This window comes from Onychomys torridus, chromosome 3, assembly GCF_903995425.1.
Source record: "Onychomys torridus chromosome 3, mOncTor1.1, whole genome shotgun sequence".
In the NCBI taxonomy this organism is placed as follows: Eukaryota; Metazoa; Chordata; class Mammalia; order Rodentia; family Cricetidae; genus Onychomys; species Onychomys torridus.
Genome location: NC_050445.1, coordinates 31,763,868 through 31,777,289, shown reverse-complemented (window position 1 = coordinate 31,777,289; position 13,422 = coordinate 31,763,868). Strand labels below are relative to the sequence as shown.

The window sequence follows — 13,422 nt, the reverse complement described above, 5'->3', positions numbered from 1 at the left end:
TTGGTACATTAAAAAAATTTCAAAATATTATTTTTGTTATTATTTTACAGTGTTAAGAATTAAACCCAGGGCTGGGCATTGGTGGCAAACTCCTTAATTCTAGCACTTGGGAGGCAGAGGCAGGCGGGTGGATCTCCCCAAGTCTGAAGCTGCCTGGTCTGTTCCAGGATAGCCAGGGCTACACAGCAAAACCCTGACTAGAAAAACCAAAACCAAAAACCAAAAAAAAAAAAAAAAAGAACTAAATCCAGGGGCTTGTGCATGTTAGTCAAGCACTCCACCATTGAGCTATATCCAGAGCCTCTGGCTTTTTGAGTTGTAACCTTGCTTTGTTGTACAGACTGGTCTGAAACTTTCTGCAAAGCCCAAGATGACCTCAAGCACGTAAGCTTCCTGCCTTAGCTGCTCGACTGCTGAGGTTAAAGGCATCACCAGCACACCCAGGCCCAGAGCTGCTGCCCGATGGCTTGTTTCCATTTGTCCCGAATAACCAGGATTCCATCTTCTCTACTTTTCTGGTGTTCTTTTTGCACTGATTTTTAAAATTCCATATTTGTTCTCCGCTAGCTTGCTGTCATGCATACTTTTTATAGTACTTTAGAGGTTACGATAGCATAGGTCCTTTTGGTTGTTGAGGGGTTTCTTTTTTTGTTTTGTTGTTCATTCCTTGGGACCTCAATAATATGTATCTACATAGTTAGTTTTCTTTAATTGTGTCACAGGTAAATGCTTCTATTTTTTCTTTCTTTCTTGTTTTGTTTTCATTTATGTTTTTTCAAGACAGGGTTTCTGAATAGTTTGTCATCTTCCACAGAGGATTTGCTTGTGTGTCTGGCAGGCACATGAGACAGGAACAAATGGTCTGGCAGGCACATGAGACAGGAACAAATGGTTGGGCTCCTGCCGGCGATATCAGCCATTCAAGGCTGGTCCCCAGCTATTCTGAGAGCTGGTGGTTCTCACATTGCCTCCCTGGCTGGGTTGTCCCTCCAGGGCTCCTCACTGACAGCCTCTAGTGTTTGCCCATCAAGTCCATACAGCTCCCAAAAGCTGTACTTAGCTTTTGGAGACTCAGTCGCCAACTAAACACTGACCAGAGTCCTCAAAAGTAAGTGTTGCTGGACACGTACCTCACAGCGCATTCTTTCCATCTCTTTGGGATCTTGGCATCACAGATCTTCACTGAGTTGGTACCTTTGATGCCTCCACACAGATTTCTAGTAGCTTTCAAGCTTCTAGTTGTTCTTGGTGAGAAGACTAGGCTTCTAGCAGGTCTACACTTATTAGAAGTGGAAGTCTTTGATTTCAAAAAATATTTTATTGTGTTTTCTTATGATTACAAAAATAAGATTTGTTCATTCTATTCTCTTAGAAAATAGTTTTAAGAAGACACACATACACACAATAATCAACATTTCTTGTATTTTGCTCTCTTCTAAACTTTAATTTTTGGCCGGGCAGTGGTGGTGCACGCCTTTAATCCCTGTACTCAGGAGGCAGAGCCAGCTGGATCTCTGTGAGTTCGAGGCCAGCCTGGGCTACAGAGTGAGTTCCAAGAAAGGTGCAAAGCTACACAGAGAAACCCTGTCTCGAAAAACAAAAACAACAACAAAAGAAGTCAACTTTAATTTTTTCAATTATTATTATTATTATTACTACTTAGTTCTATGTGTATGGGTGTTCTGCCTGCATGTACATCTGTGCACCCTCTAGTGCCTGAGGAGGCCAGAAGAAGGTGTCTGGGACTGGGAGTTACAAAAGGTGCTGAGTCACCATGTGGGTACTGGCAATCAAACCCAGGTCCTCTGGTGGAGCGGCCAGTGCTCCTAAGCAGGAAGCCATCTCTCCAGCCCCTCTGGTCAAGTCTTAAAAATTCATCTTTTTCACTTGCTCTCCCTCCCACCTTCTCCCATCCTTTGTTCCCCCTTCTTCAGTGCTGGGGACTCAAACTAAAGGCATCATGCATGTTAAGTAAGCATATACTCTACCACTGAGCTATACCCTTTGCCCCATATCGTTTTGAAAATGTGGATTATTTTATCAAATTTGGATTGCATTTTATGTATGTGTACTGTTCTAAGTCCATATTTTGCACTCAAAAATACAATTTTTTTCATGTCACAAGATAGTCTACAGAAGAGCTAAATGGTAGGTAGCTCTTGGGCTGTGAAATCTTTCTAAAATAGTTTCCCAATTTTCTTTTTCTTTTTTTAATTTCAAAATAGGGTCTGCCATATACATGCTTTGATCTCTAAGTTCTCTTGAAAACTCTGAATGTTTTTTCATGTACCGTACTGACTGAGATAGCCTTCTCAATGATTTTTAGCCTGGTGTGTTAGTTATTTAGGCGGCGCTCTTATCCGCAAGGAACACGTCCCAAACACAACAAGACCACAGAAGAGTTTTTATTAAAGAGGACAGAAATGTGACAGGCCTGAAGCACACGTGGATGAGGAGACAAGGGGGGCTCATGCAAGATGGCACCGGCTTTATAAAGGTTGGGCCGCGCATGCGTACAGGAACTCGTGTGGGTACTCCACGCATGTGTGTAGATTACATGGCTGCGCCCGCTTTACACAACTGCATAAAGCCACAGAGTTCGGGTCCCGCGAGATGTCTGACCCAGAAGTGGCTATTTTGAACTGGAAATAATTAGGCGGTCCGCCAGGCAAGCCCAACCGTGTGGACATGTTGTAATTTTCTATCATGGTGTAGTTTGAAAATTTTTAATTTAGATCTTCACTACTGTCATCATTATTCCTTCTAATAGACGGAAGTCCCACAGTTCACCCTTTTATTTCCCTTGGTTGTTTATTTGGACATTTTCCAATTTTCAGGCCTAAAGAAAAGGTAACTTTCCAGTTGGTGGTGGTGCACACCTTTAATCTCAGCACCTGGGAAGCGGAGGCTGGTGGATCTCTTAAGTTTGAAGCTAGCCTGGTCTACAGAGCAAGTTCCAGGACAGCTAGGGCTATATAGAGTGATCCTTTCTAGAACAGTCCCACTCAAAAAAAAAAAAAAAAAAAAAAGAAAGAAAGAAAAGAAAAAAAGAAGAAAGAAAGAAAAGAAATATTAACTTTTTTTGAAACTGATTTTCTTATGTTTATTCTGAATTAAACAGAGGGCATCTAAGTGAGAAAAAGTGAGCACCAGTGAAAAGCTTTGCAGGCTAGACTCTGGAACCTAGTTGGATCTGTTTGCCTCTCATATTCAGGTTTCACCAACTCAGCCATGGCAGCGCAGGCCTGTTCCTCTGGAAAGCAGGGAGAGGAGGATGGGCACAAGCTTGAAGCCAGCATGGTCTACAGTGTGATTGCTAGGCCAACTAGGGCTCAAGGAAAAAAAAAAACAACTGTCAAAGTATGTAAATCCATACCAGGAGCTAAGGACACAGTCAGTGATAGAGCATTTGTCTGGCATGCATGAAGCCCAGACCTTGTTCTCCAGTATCACATAAGCACACGTGTGTACAAATGTACATGCATATAACATACATCTGTAGTGTATCAGTGATCAAACTGCAAATCAATTTCAGAATTTATATATATATATTTTGAGACAGGGCTTCTGCGTGGACCTGGCTGTCCTGGAACTTGATCTGTAGATGAAACTGGCCTCGAACTTACAGAGATCCACCTTCCTCTGCCTCCTGAGTGTTGAGATTAAAGGCGTGTGCCACTACTGCCTAGCCAAATGGACTTATTACTATAGAAACAAAGGTGTGTGTGTGTGTGTGTGTGTGTGTGTGTGAGAGAGAGAGAGAGAGAGAGAGAGAGAGAGAGAGAGAGAGAGAGAGAGAGAACATAAGCACAATCCTGTAGGACAAGTGTGGGTTTCTCAAGAGAGAGACACAGGGTGACTTCACAGTTTGTATGTCTAAAGTTTGATAAGAAGCCTCCCTCTTCTTTTGACATTGCCCAAAGAGTATAATTTGTTAACAAGGTTAAAAGTTAGAGATTTTTTTTCTCAGTAAATGTTGTAAGGTTTTCTGAAGGGCATCACCTAGGTCTAGGCAAGGAGAGTGTTAGAAACATAGGTCTTACATCATTTTAGCCCCAAGTAAGCACAGCCTAATTGCTGTCCTGGAAATCCTTGACTAAAGCATCATCTGTCCCTGTGTGAGCACTGTTCATTGCCTCTTTCAACCATTAGGTCCTCCTCAGTAAATCAGAAGTCTCTTGCTTTCTCAGCAGTAAAACAGGTCAGATTGAAGGACAAAATTCTCTTTTCTCTCAATTTCATCATAACTCCCTCCCTTTTTTTTTGGTTTGTGAGACAGGGTTTCTCTGTGTAGTTTTGGTGCCATACCTGGAACTCACTTTGTAGACCAGGCTGGCCCTGAACTCACAGAGATCCCCCTGGCTTTGCCTCCTGAGTGCTGGGATTAAATGCTACCACCTGACATAATTCCCTATCTTCTTATCCTACCTCAATTTCCCCATTCTAGACTTCAACCCCTTATAAAAATTAATTTTATGTATATGGGTATCTTGCCTACATGTATGTATGTGTACCATGTGTGTACAGTGCCTACACAGGCCAGAGAATAGTGTCTGATAGCCTGGAACTGGAGTTACAGAAGGTTGTAACCTGCCATGTGGGTGCTGGGAACTGAACCCAGGTTCTCTAGAGTAGCAAATGCTCTTAATGCTGAGCCATCTCTCCAGGCCCTAACCTCTTAATTTTAAGGGTTCCTGAAGACTGAATATCCTTCTTCTCTAACTTCTTCATAGGTGAACAAAGGGGAAGACCCTGCCTACCCAGGGATCAAGTCTCCACTTGTCTGAGCTTAGAACACATTGAGCTGGGGGTTTGGAGGATCATCATTCAGAGGGTTTGGGGTAGGGTGGGGTGATAATCATTACATGGGACATCAAACCACATAAACAGTACATTACACAACAGATTGTTATGCTCAGTCCTAAAATTAGTGCTTAAAAGAGTACCTTCTTCCATAAGGAGGTACCCAAGAACCATTATGCTAGCAAGTCATTAAAACTTAAAGCAAAATCTCACATCTCTCTGACTATTGAAACCTTGGAAAGATGAAGACACACTGTCGAACTATAAGTACACATCATTGTACTTTATTGATGGCACAATTCTCCCTTGTGTTATTAGTATATCAAAGACAACCCAGTTTGTATGATAACTATCTCATGAACTGTAAAAAGATCACACTGGCTGGGTGGTGGTGGTGCACACCTGTAATCCCAACACTCAGGAGGCAGAGGCAGGAGGATCTCTGTGAGTTTGAGGCCAGCCTGGTCTACAGGGCTAGTACAGGACAGGCTCCAAAGCTACAGAGAACCCTGTCTCAAAAAACAAAACAAACAAACAAACAAAAAACCACACTGATAGTTACCTGTTAATGCTATGGAAAAATAAAAAGGACAATTTAGAGAAAAAATCCAATATGGAAGAAATTAAAAGGAAAATGGTATAAAGTTATGATCATTAGTGTATATTATATTAACAATGTCTAAAAGACAAACAAAGGTGTAGCTGGAGTTTTCTCCAGTCCCGTGTGGGCCCACAGTTCCAGAGGATCCAATGTCCTCTTGTCCTCCATGGGCACTAAATACGCTTACATATATGCTGGGAAAAACCTATACATATAAAATTAACATAAATAAATCTTTTAAAAAGTGAAAATAAAGATTTGAAGGAAGAAGTGAATAGTCTGTGTATCAAGAGTTACATACAAAATGTATCAGTTGGATCCCATATAAAAACAAAGGCAGTTGTTTTGTTATATCTACCTTCTAATGAAATAAGCATAAAAGTTGAATTCTGAAAGCCTAAAACAACCATGTATGGTAACTGAAAAGAAGATAAAAACACCTAGAACAGGGGAGGTGGAGAGATGGCTCAGCAGTTAAGAGCACTGACTACTCTTCCAAAGATCCTGAGTTCAATTCCCAGTAACCACATGGTGGCTCACAACCATCTGTAATGAGATCCGGTGTCCTCTTCTGGCCTGCAGGCATACATGCAGGCAGAATATGGTATACATAATAAATAAATAAATAAATAAATAAATCTTAAACGAACAAACAAAACCCCCCACCTAGAACAGTAAATTAAAAATTATGTTCATAAAGTTACATAACATACATTTTGATTACATACTATTCAGAATGGAAAAGAGTTGTTAAGGGGTGAGGGCAAAGCAGTAAAAAGTTGTTAAGGGGTGAGGGCAAAATGTAAATAGAAGAAAGAGAGAAAGGCAGAGAAACGTAAGGAGGAGAAGAAATGAGTAGGGTGGAGATATCAAATAATAAATCATAACTGTAACTTACAGCCTTTCCCTTGCCAAGGCTCTGTCTCCAGAGATGATTTACATCCTTTCTCTACAGTAGGACAAAAGAGATGAGGGGCTAGGAAATGGAGGAAGTAGGGACACAGTGGCCAGAGAGAAAGAAGTTCAGACCTCCATCACATGAGATTCTCTCTCACATGAATGTGAATCTGTGCATGTCTTTTTCTCACAATTTAGTTTAATGATGAGAAGAAATTGATGAACTTTCATCAGAATCTTCAGGATATCAAAGAAGACCAGCTTAGCTTGGCCTCAATCCACTACATGCGATCCCATTACCAAGAAGCTATTGACATATACAAGCGGATACTGCTGGATAACAGGTCTGTGTTCTTACCTGCTCTGGTCCCAAACAAATACATGAAGGCTTATTCTTACTTATGAATGTCCAGCCTTAGCTTGGCTTGTTTCTAGCTATGTTTTCTAACTTAAATTAACCCATTTCTCTTCTTCTACATTTTGCCTCTGGACTTTTTGTCTTTATTCTATACATCTTTCTTCCCTTCTTCCTCTGGGGCTGGTTGTGTGGCTGGGTGGCTGTCCCCTGGCATCCTCCTCGCCTTCTTTTCTCAATCCTATCTCTTCCTCTCTCAAGCCTAGATTTCTTCTCCTGTTTATTCTGTCTGCCTGCCAGCCACGCCTACCCTTTCTCCTCCTAGCCATTGGCTGTTCAGCTCTTTATTAGACCATCAGGTGGTTTATACAGGCACAGTAACACAGCTTCACAGAGTTCAACACATACAACATAAAAGAATGCAACACATCTTTGCATCATTGATCAAATATTCCATAGCATAAACAAATGTAACATCTCAAACTACTGTTCCACAACACTGCCCACTTGAGATAGCTGCCATTTGATTAGTTTCCTTGTTTCTAAGTTGGCTAAGAATCTAGTGTCCTCTGGACCTAGTTCCACCACGTATTCAAGTCTGTTTTGTTACTAAGCTGATGAAGTTAAGAACTCCTTGGATATTGTTCACATCAGACTCTCTACCCTTTTTCTTTTGTTGATTTTGATTTTAATTTAATTATATTTTATGTGTATGGGTGTTTTGCCTGCATGTATATGCACCAAATGTGTGTCTGGTATCTGTGGAGGCCAAAAGAGGACACCACTTCCCTAGAAGAGGAGTTACATATGGTTGTGAGCTGCCATGTGAGTGCTGAGAATTGAACTTGGGTACTCTGGAAGAGGAGCCACTGTTCTCAACCACTGAGCTATCTCTCCAGCCCCTTTGTTTTTTGAGACAGGTTCTCACTTTATAGCTGTCCTGGACCTCTAAGTAGATCATGTTGGCCTTGAACTTACAGAGCTCCACCTGCTTCTTCCCTCTGAGTACTGGGATTAAAGGTGTGTGCCACCATGCTTGGCTCTACCTGTTTTCATCACCATCTCTTTGTAAGGAACCTTTTTGACATTTTTCCTCCTAATTTCCCAGAAAATTTATATACTGACATGTTTACTGATAATTCTTTCTGTGTGTGTTTATATAAAATGAATATGGTTTTATATAAACTGAGTATTTTTTTTACCTCATAAGAATCAACTTTTACCCATTGGAAATGGTATTATCCTTTTTGAAAATTTATGGCCTTGGTGGGGGGAGAAAGAAAAACTGTAACAAAATGTAATTATTCATATATATGAGAATGCCATAATAAAACCTGTTACTTTGTATGCTATCTTCAAAAATTAATAATAATTTATAAAATAACAAAAAGAATGTATTAAAGTTGGACATGGCAACATACTACTGTAATCCTACCACTTTGGGGAAGAGGATGCCCTCTTATGGTCTCCATGGGTACCAGACATACATTTATTAAATGAAAATACTAGTTCCAAGTGTGGTCTACATCCCTATGAATTATTGACCAGGAAGGCCCTGAAGGCCCCTCAGCAATACAGGCTGTTGCCATTGCTATTGGTTACTTACTAGAACTAGATGGTAAGTCCCAGCATTGAAGAGTCCACATACTTTTGTTAAAGATACGGAGAAATCTAGCTGGACCAGAACTGGAAGCTTCCTCCCCTGGTGTCTTACTTACTGTACTATTGGTATGAAGAGACACCATGACCAAGGCAACTTACAAAAGAAAGCATTTAATTTGAGGGTTAATTACAGTTTCAGAGGGTGATTCCATGACCACCATTGTGGGGAGCATGTGGCAGGCAGGTGTGGTGCTGAACAAGTACCTGAGAGTTCACATGTTACCACAACAACCATGAGTCAGAGAAAGAGAGAGAGCGCCAATTGGAAATGAGCATGGGATTTGTTTGTTTGTTTTGTATTTTCTTTCTTTCTTTCTTTCTTTCTTTCTTTCTTTCTTTCTTTCTTTCTTTCTTTCTTTCTTTTTCTTCCTTCCTTCCTTCCTTCCTTCCTTCCTTTCTTTCTTTCTTTCTTTCTTTCTTTCTTTCTTTCTTTCTTTCTTTCTTTCTTTCTTTCTTTCTTTTTGAGTCAGAGTCCCTTTGTGTAACAATCCTGGCTGTCCTGGAACACACTCTGTAGACCCGCCTGCTCTGCCTCCTGAGTGCTGGGATCAAAGGCGTGCACCACCACTGCCCAGTGAGCATGGGCTTTTTGAAACCTCATAGTCTTCTCCCAATGATATACGTCTTCTAAGAAGGACAAATCTCCTGATCCTTCTCAAACGTTCTGCCAACTATGGGTCAAGAATTCAAATAAAATATATGAGCCTTTGCCTATTCTCTCTCAAATCACCACACCTGACTAGCTTTCACAGTGCTGGAAGATTCTATGCCAACTGCTAGAAGAAAATTGTCACCAACACTCTTACTCAGCTGTGGACCTGATGTGTTAAATTACCAACATGCTAGGCAAGAGTGCCCACTAGTGCAATAGCGGTATAAAATGCTATGGGGTAACCAACTGCCTTCTGATTGAGTTAGAGGCCTGTTCCTCAGGGGGAACTCATTTCTGGTACTGTAAAACGGGTTAAAAGTCCATTACTGGGGTTGGGGATTTAGCTCAGTGGTAGAGCGCTTGTCTAGCAAGTGCAAGGCTCTGGGTTCGGTCCTCAGCTCTGGAAAAAAAGAGAGAGAGAGAGAGAGAGAGAGAGAGAGAGAGAGAGAGAGAAAGTCCATTACTATAAAATTCATTGGCCCTAGTAGAGAAGCTACTGCAGTTGTTTTTCTAAAGGGACATGATGTGTCTCTCAAATTGCCTTCTAAATGTATATGTTTATACTCATAGATTAGTGCTGCTGTCAGCTTTGGCCATTTTTTTTTTTCTGTAGGTGGCATTAACTATAGATATTCATAGCAAGTCAAAGAATTTTTCTCTAAGTGTACCACTCCTGTATCACTTCCACGAAGGCTCAGGAAACATTAAGGAAGAGAATGTGGAAAGAACATAATGAGGAAAGGGTGATAGGTTGAAGAATGCTGCCTTCTGGGCACTCTTGAATACCTAGCACCTGTGATTCCCTGCACAAGATTGGGCCACTCATCATTCCAATATGGAAGAGGAAATGCTTACAAAGCCTTGCCCTACTTTGAGGACTTACAGTTAATGGTACTAGAGAGGAGGGGCTTATGTGGCTTCACCTGAGGAGACAGAAGCAGTTAATAGCTGCTGGGAGGAGAGAGGGAACATTACCAGACTCTTTATGAGGCTACAATTACCCTGATACCCAAACCACACAAAGATGCAACAAAGAAAGAGAATTATAGACCAATCTCCCTCATGAACATTGATGCAAAAATATTCAACAAAATATTGGCAAACCAATCCAAGAATACAGCAAAAAAATTATCCACCATGACCAAGTAGGTTTCATCCCAAGGATGCAAGGATGGCTCAACATATGAAAATCTGTCAATGTAATATACCATATAAACAAACTGAAAGAAAAAAAAACACATGAGCATCTCATTAGATGCTGAAAAAGCCTTTGACAAAATCCAACACCCCTTCAAACTTCTTTTAACATATATTTTTCTTTCTTCTTAGAAAATGAATACTTTATGAAGTAGATTTCCTAAAGTATCTATATAATAAACACTTATTCCATTATGAGAATTGTGTCCATGTACCTTTCCAAATCAGATGTGTTGTTGGATATGCAGTTCCTTTGTTCTGAAAGCATGTTGCATTCTTCTGTCCTTCCATCCTCTGTCTTACTGTTATTATACTACTTCTGTATGTAGAAGACTTACCCAGTTGCTATATAAACTTGAATTGATAAAGTAATGATTATTTAGTAGTCCAGATTAAAACTGGAAAGTCAAATGAATTTGTTCATAAGAAAGGAAGACATTTGGAAACAATTTGATTATTGTATCGGAAATCAATCAATCAGTCAATCTGTGAAATATACTTCAGCTTGAGTCTTTCTCTAACAGGGAGTACCTGGCCCTCAATGTTTATGTGGCTCTCTGCTACTACAAATTGGATTACTATGATGTGTCCCAAGAAGTCCTGGCTGTTTACCTCCAGCAAATCCCTGACAGTACCATCGCACTCAACCTTAAGGCTTGCAATCACTTTCGCCTTTACAACGGCAAAGCAGCTGAGGTAAGCATGTAGGTGTGTTTCTGGTGATCTCTGTTCTAATGGGAGTTACTTCATAATAGTTCCCAAGTTAGCCCATAAACTCCAGATCTATAGCTCTGTAGTAATGCTCCTTGGTTATTGCCAGTGTGATTCTATAACCAAATAATTGTATAAACATTTTTTTAAAGACAGGCTCTCATGATGTAGCTCTGGCTGGCCTCCAACTCCTTATGTAGACCATGCTGCCTTTGACCTCACACAGATCTGCCTGCCTCTGCCTCTGAAGCGTTGATATTCAAGGTGTGACACAAAACACCTTGCCCTACATGAACTTTTTTAAAAATCTGACGTTCTAAACGCAATTTCACTTCTGAATGATCTGTGTTGTATCTAGTGTATTTTAGATAGTTTTACCTAAATGATGTATAATAATATAAATATAATGTAAATGTTTAAAATCAATGCTTCAGCCTCTTTCTCTAAAGTCTATTCATGGCTCTGTGGCTGCCTGTCCACCTTATATGTCCAGTCCATCATTATTAGAAACCTGGGATGTCTGCCCATTTCTTCTCCTTCATCTCCATGTCATCATCCGCTGTTTCCCATTAGATATAACTTCTAGATCTCTCTCTTCCTCTGCCCCATCTTTCTCAGTGTCCATTGGATCTAGTGCTACTGAGTGTTCAAATCTGTACAGCTGATAATCTGGGGATGTCTAACTCTTCGGATATTGTCTAGATCAGGCTTTCTCTACCTTCTTGCATTACTGCCTTCTTAGACACATGATCCTCCTACTTGTACTATTTGGTGTTTGGGCCAAGTCATCATAGGGTCTTACTATACAGATTTGGCTGCCTCATGCTTCTGATCCTCCTCCCTCAGTCTCCTAAGTGTAGCTTGCACAGGTAGGAACATCTATGAAGCCGGCTTATGTGACTTTTTCCCTCCAGGACCTGTTTTCCCTTCACTTATTATTATTTTTTTGGACAATTTCTTTTCTTTCTTTTTCTTTTTTTCTTTATAAAAATTTTTTTTAAAATTCATTATTATTATTATTATTATTATTATTATTATTATTATTATTTTGCATGTAACCCTGTCTGTCTGTTCTGGAACTCACTCTGTAGACCAGGCTAACCTCAAACTCACAGAGATCCATCTGCCTCTGCTTCTGCCTCTCAAGTGCTGGGATTAAAGGCGTGAACCACCACTGCCCAGCTTGTTCTAAAATGTTTTACTAATTCCTCTTTTTTTTAGTTGTTTTCAGTAAGCACATTCAACTAAATAATCTCCAATAATTGAAAAGTGTGATTTGAGGTGCCTGGGTCCCCAACAGCTCTGCAGAGGCTGTGAGACAGGGTAGGGCAGGCGAGCTGCCTGGGCTCCTTCCATGCTGTCTGTAGGCGGCTCACTTGCCACCCTTAGGACTTGCTGGCCCTGCCGCATTAGGTGCCCTCTTCAAGCCAGGTGGTAGAAGGCTTCTGAGTCAGCTGCAGCATGAGAACCACAGAACTCACATGCTGCTAGGTGGATGTAGTGCTGAGAATACAGCCGCACCAGCCAGCGCCTCAGAGCAAGCTAGCAAGTGAGACTAGTGAACTGTCCTAAGACAGGCAGCACCGGGAATGGGTAATTTGTGTGATAGACATGAACAAAGCTGGTGGAACGGAGTCTCATCTGAGAAGAAAAAGAATTCTTCTTGCCTCGGAAGATCATGGGCAGAACATCTTCAACGGTATTACAGACCTTACGAGAACAGAATCCCCTTTATGATTTCAAAAGAATCATGAAGAAGAATCCCGTGCCATTGCTGTGTGCTGGCGTGCAGTGACTCCCCCTTCAGGGCTGTGTTTGAGGTCTCATGAGAGACTATGATGGGAGTGTGGCCATTATCTTGACCTCCAAAGCAGTAAGGCTTTTTTTTTTTTTCTTCTGAGACAAGGTCTCACTATGTAAGCTGTCCTGGAACTCAATCTATAGACCAGGCTGGCCTAGAAAAAAAGAATATAGGTACAATGGTAAGACTGAAAAATAAAAAGCTTAACTTCTAAGCTTTTGGCACTGAAAATAAAAACTAACCCTAGGAGTCCAAGGGCTTACCTGCACAATTTTTAAACTTCTTACTGAGTATGAGGCTTGAGACACTTAACTGTAGAGTGTCATGTACCCATACTTACATGCACACAACCACACAGATACACACACATATAATAATTTAAGAAAATAATAAGCTAGGTGTGGTGGCACATGCTTTTAATCCCAGTATCAGGAGGCAGAGGCAGAGGCAGGCAGATCTCTGTAAATTCCAGCCTTGTATACATAGCAAGTTCCAAGACAGCCAGGGTTACATAGAACTAAAAAAGTAAAAATAATAAATATAATAACAAAATAAATCTTAAAAGATAAGAACTATATGCTTGTTACTTTGATAAGCCTTTCCTGTTTATATTTCAGGCAGAACTCAAAAGCTTGATGGACAATGCCTCTTCACCCTTTGAATTTGCTAAAGAGCTCATCAGGCACAATCTGGTACGTCCCATCTTGATTGACTTGAGTCCTGTGTTATCTTGGTACATCACA

General features: G+C 40.7%; 1 protein-coding gene across 1 annotated transcript in view; it reads left to right on the top strand.

The window, feature by feature from the left end:
* Positions 1-13,422, top strand: part of Ttc26 (tetratricopeptide repeat domain 26) — a 48,940-nt gene that overhangs the window by 8,701 nt on the left and 26,817 nt on the right. Inside the window, exons 6-8 of the mRNA XM_036180283.1 lie at positions 6,500-6,645; positions 10,692-10,863; positions 13,297-13,371. Coding sequence (XP_036036176.1) covers positions 6,500-6,645; positions 10,692-10,863; positions 13,297-13,371 — 393 coding nt within the window. The remainder of the gene's footprint in view (positions 1-6,499; positions 6,646-10,691; positions 10,864-13,296; positions 13,372-13,422) is intronic.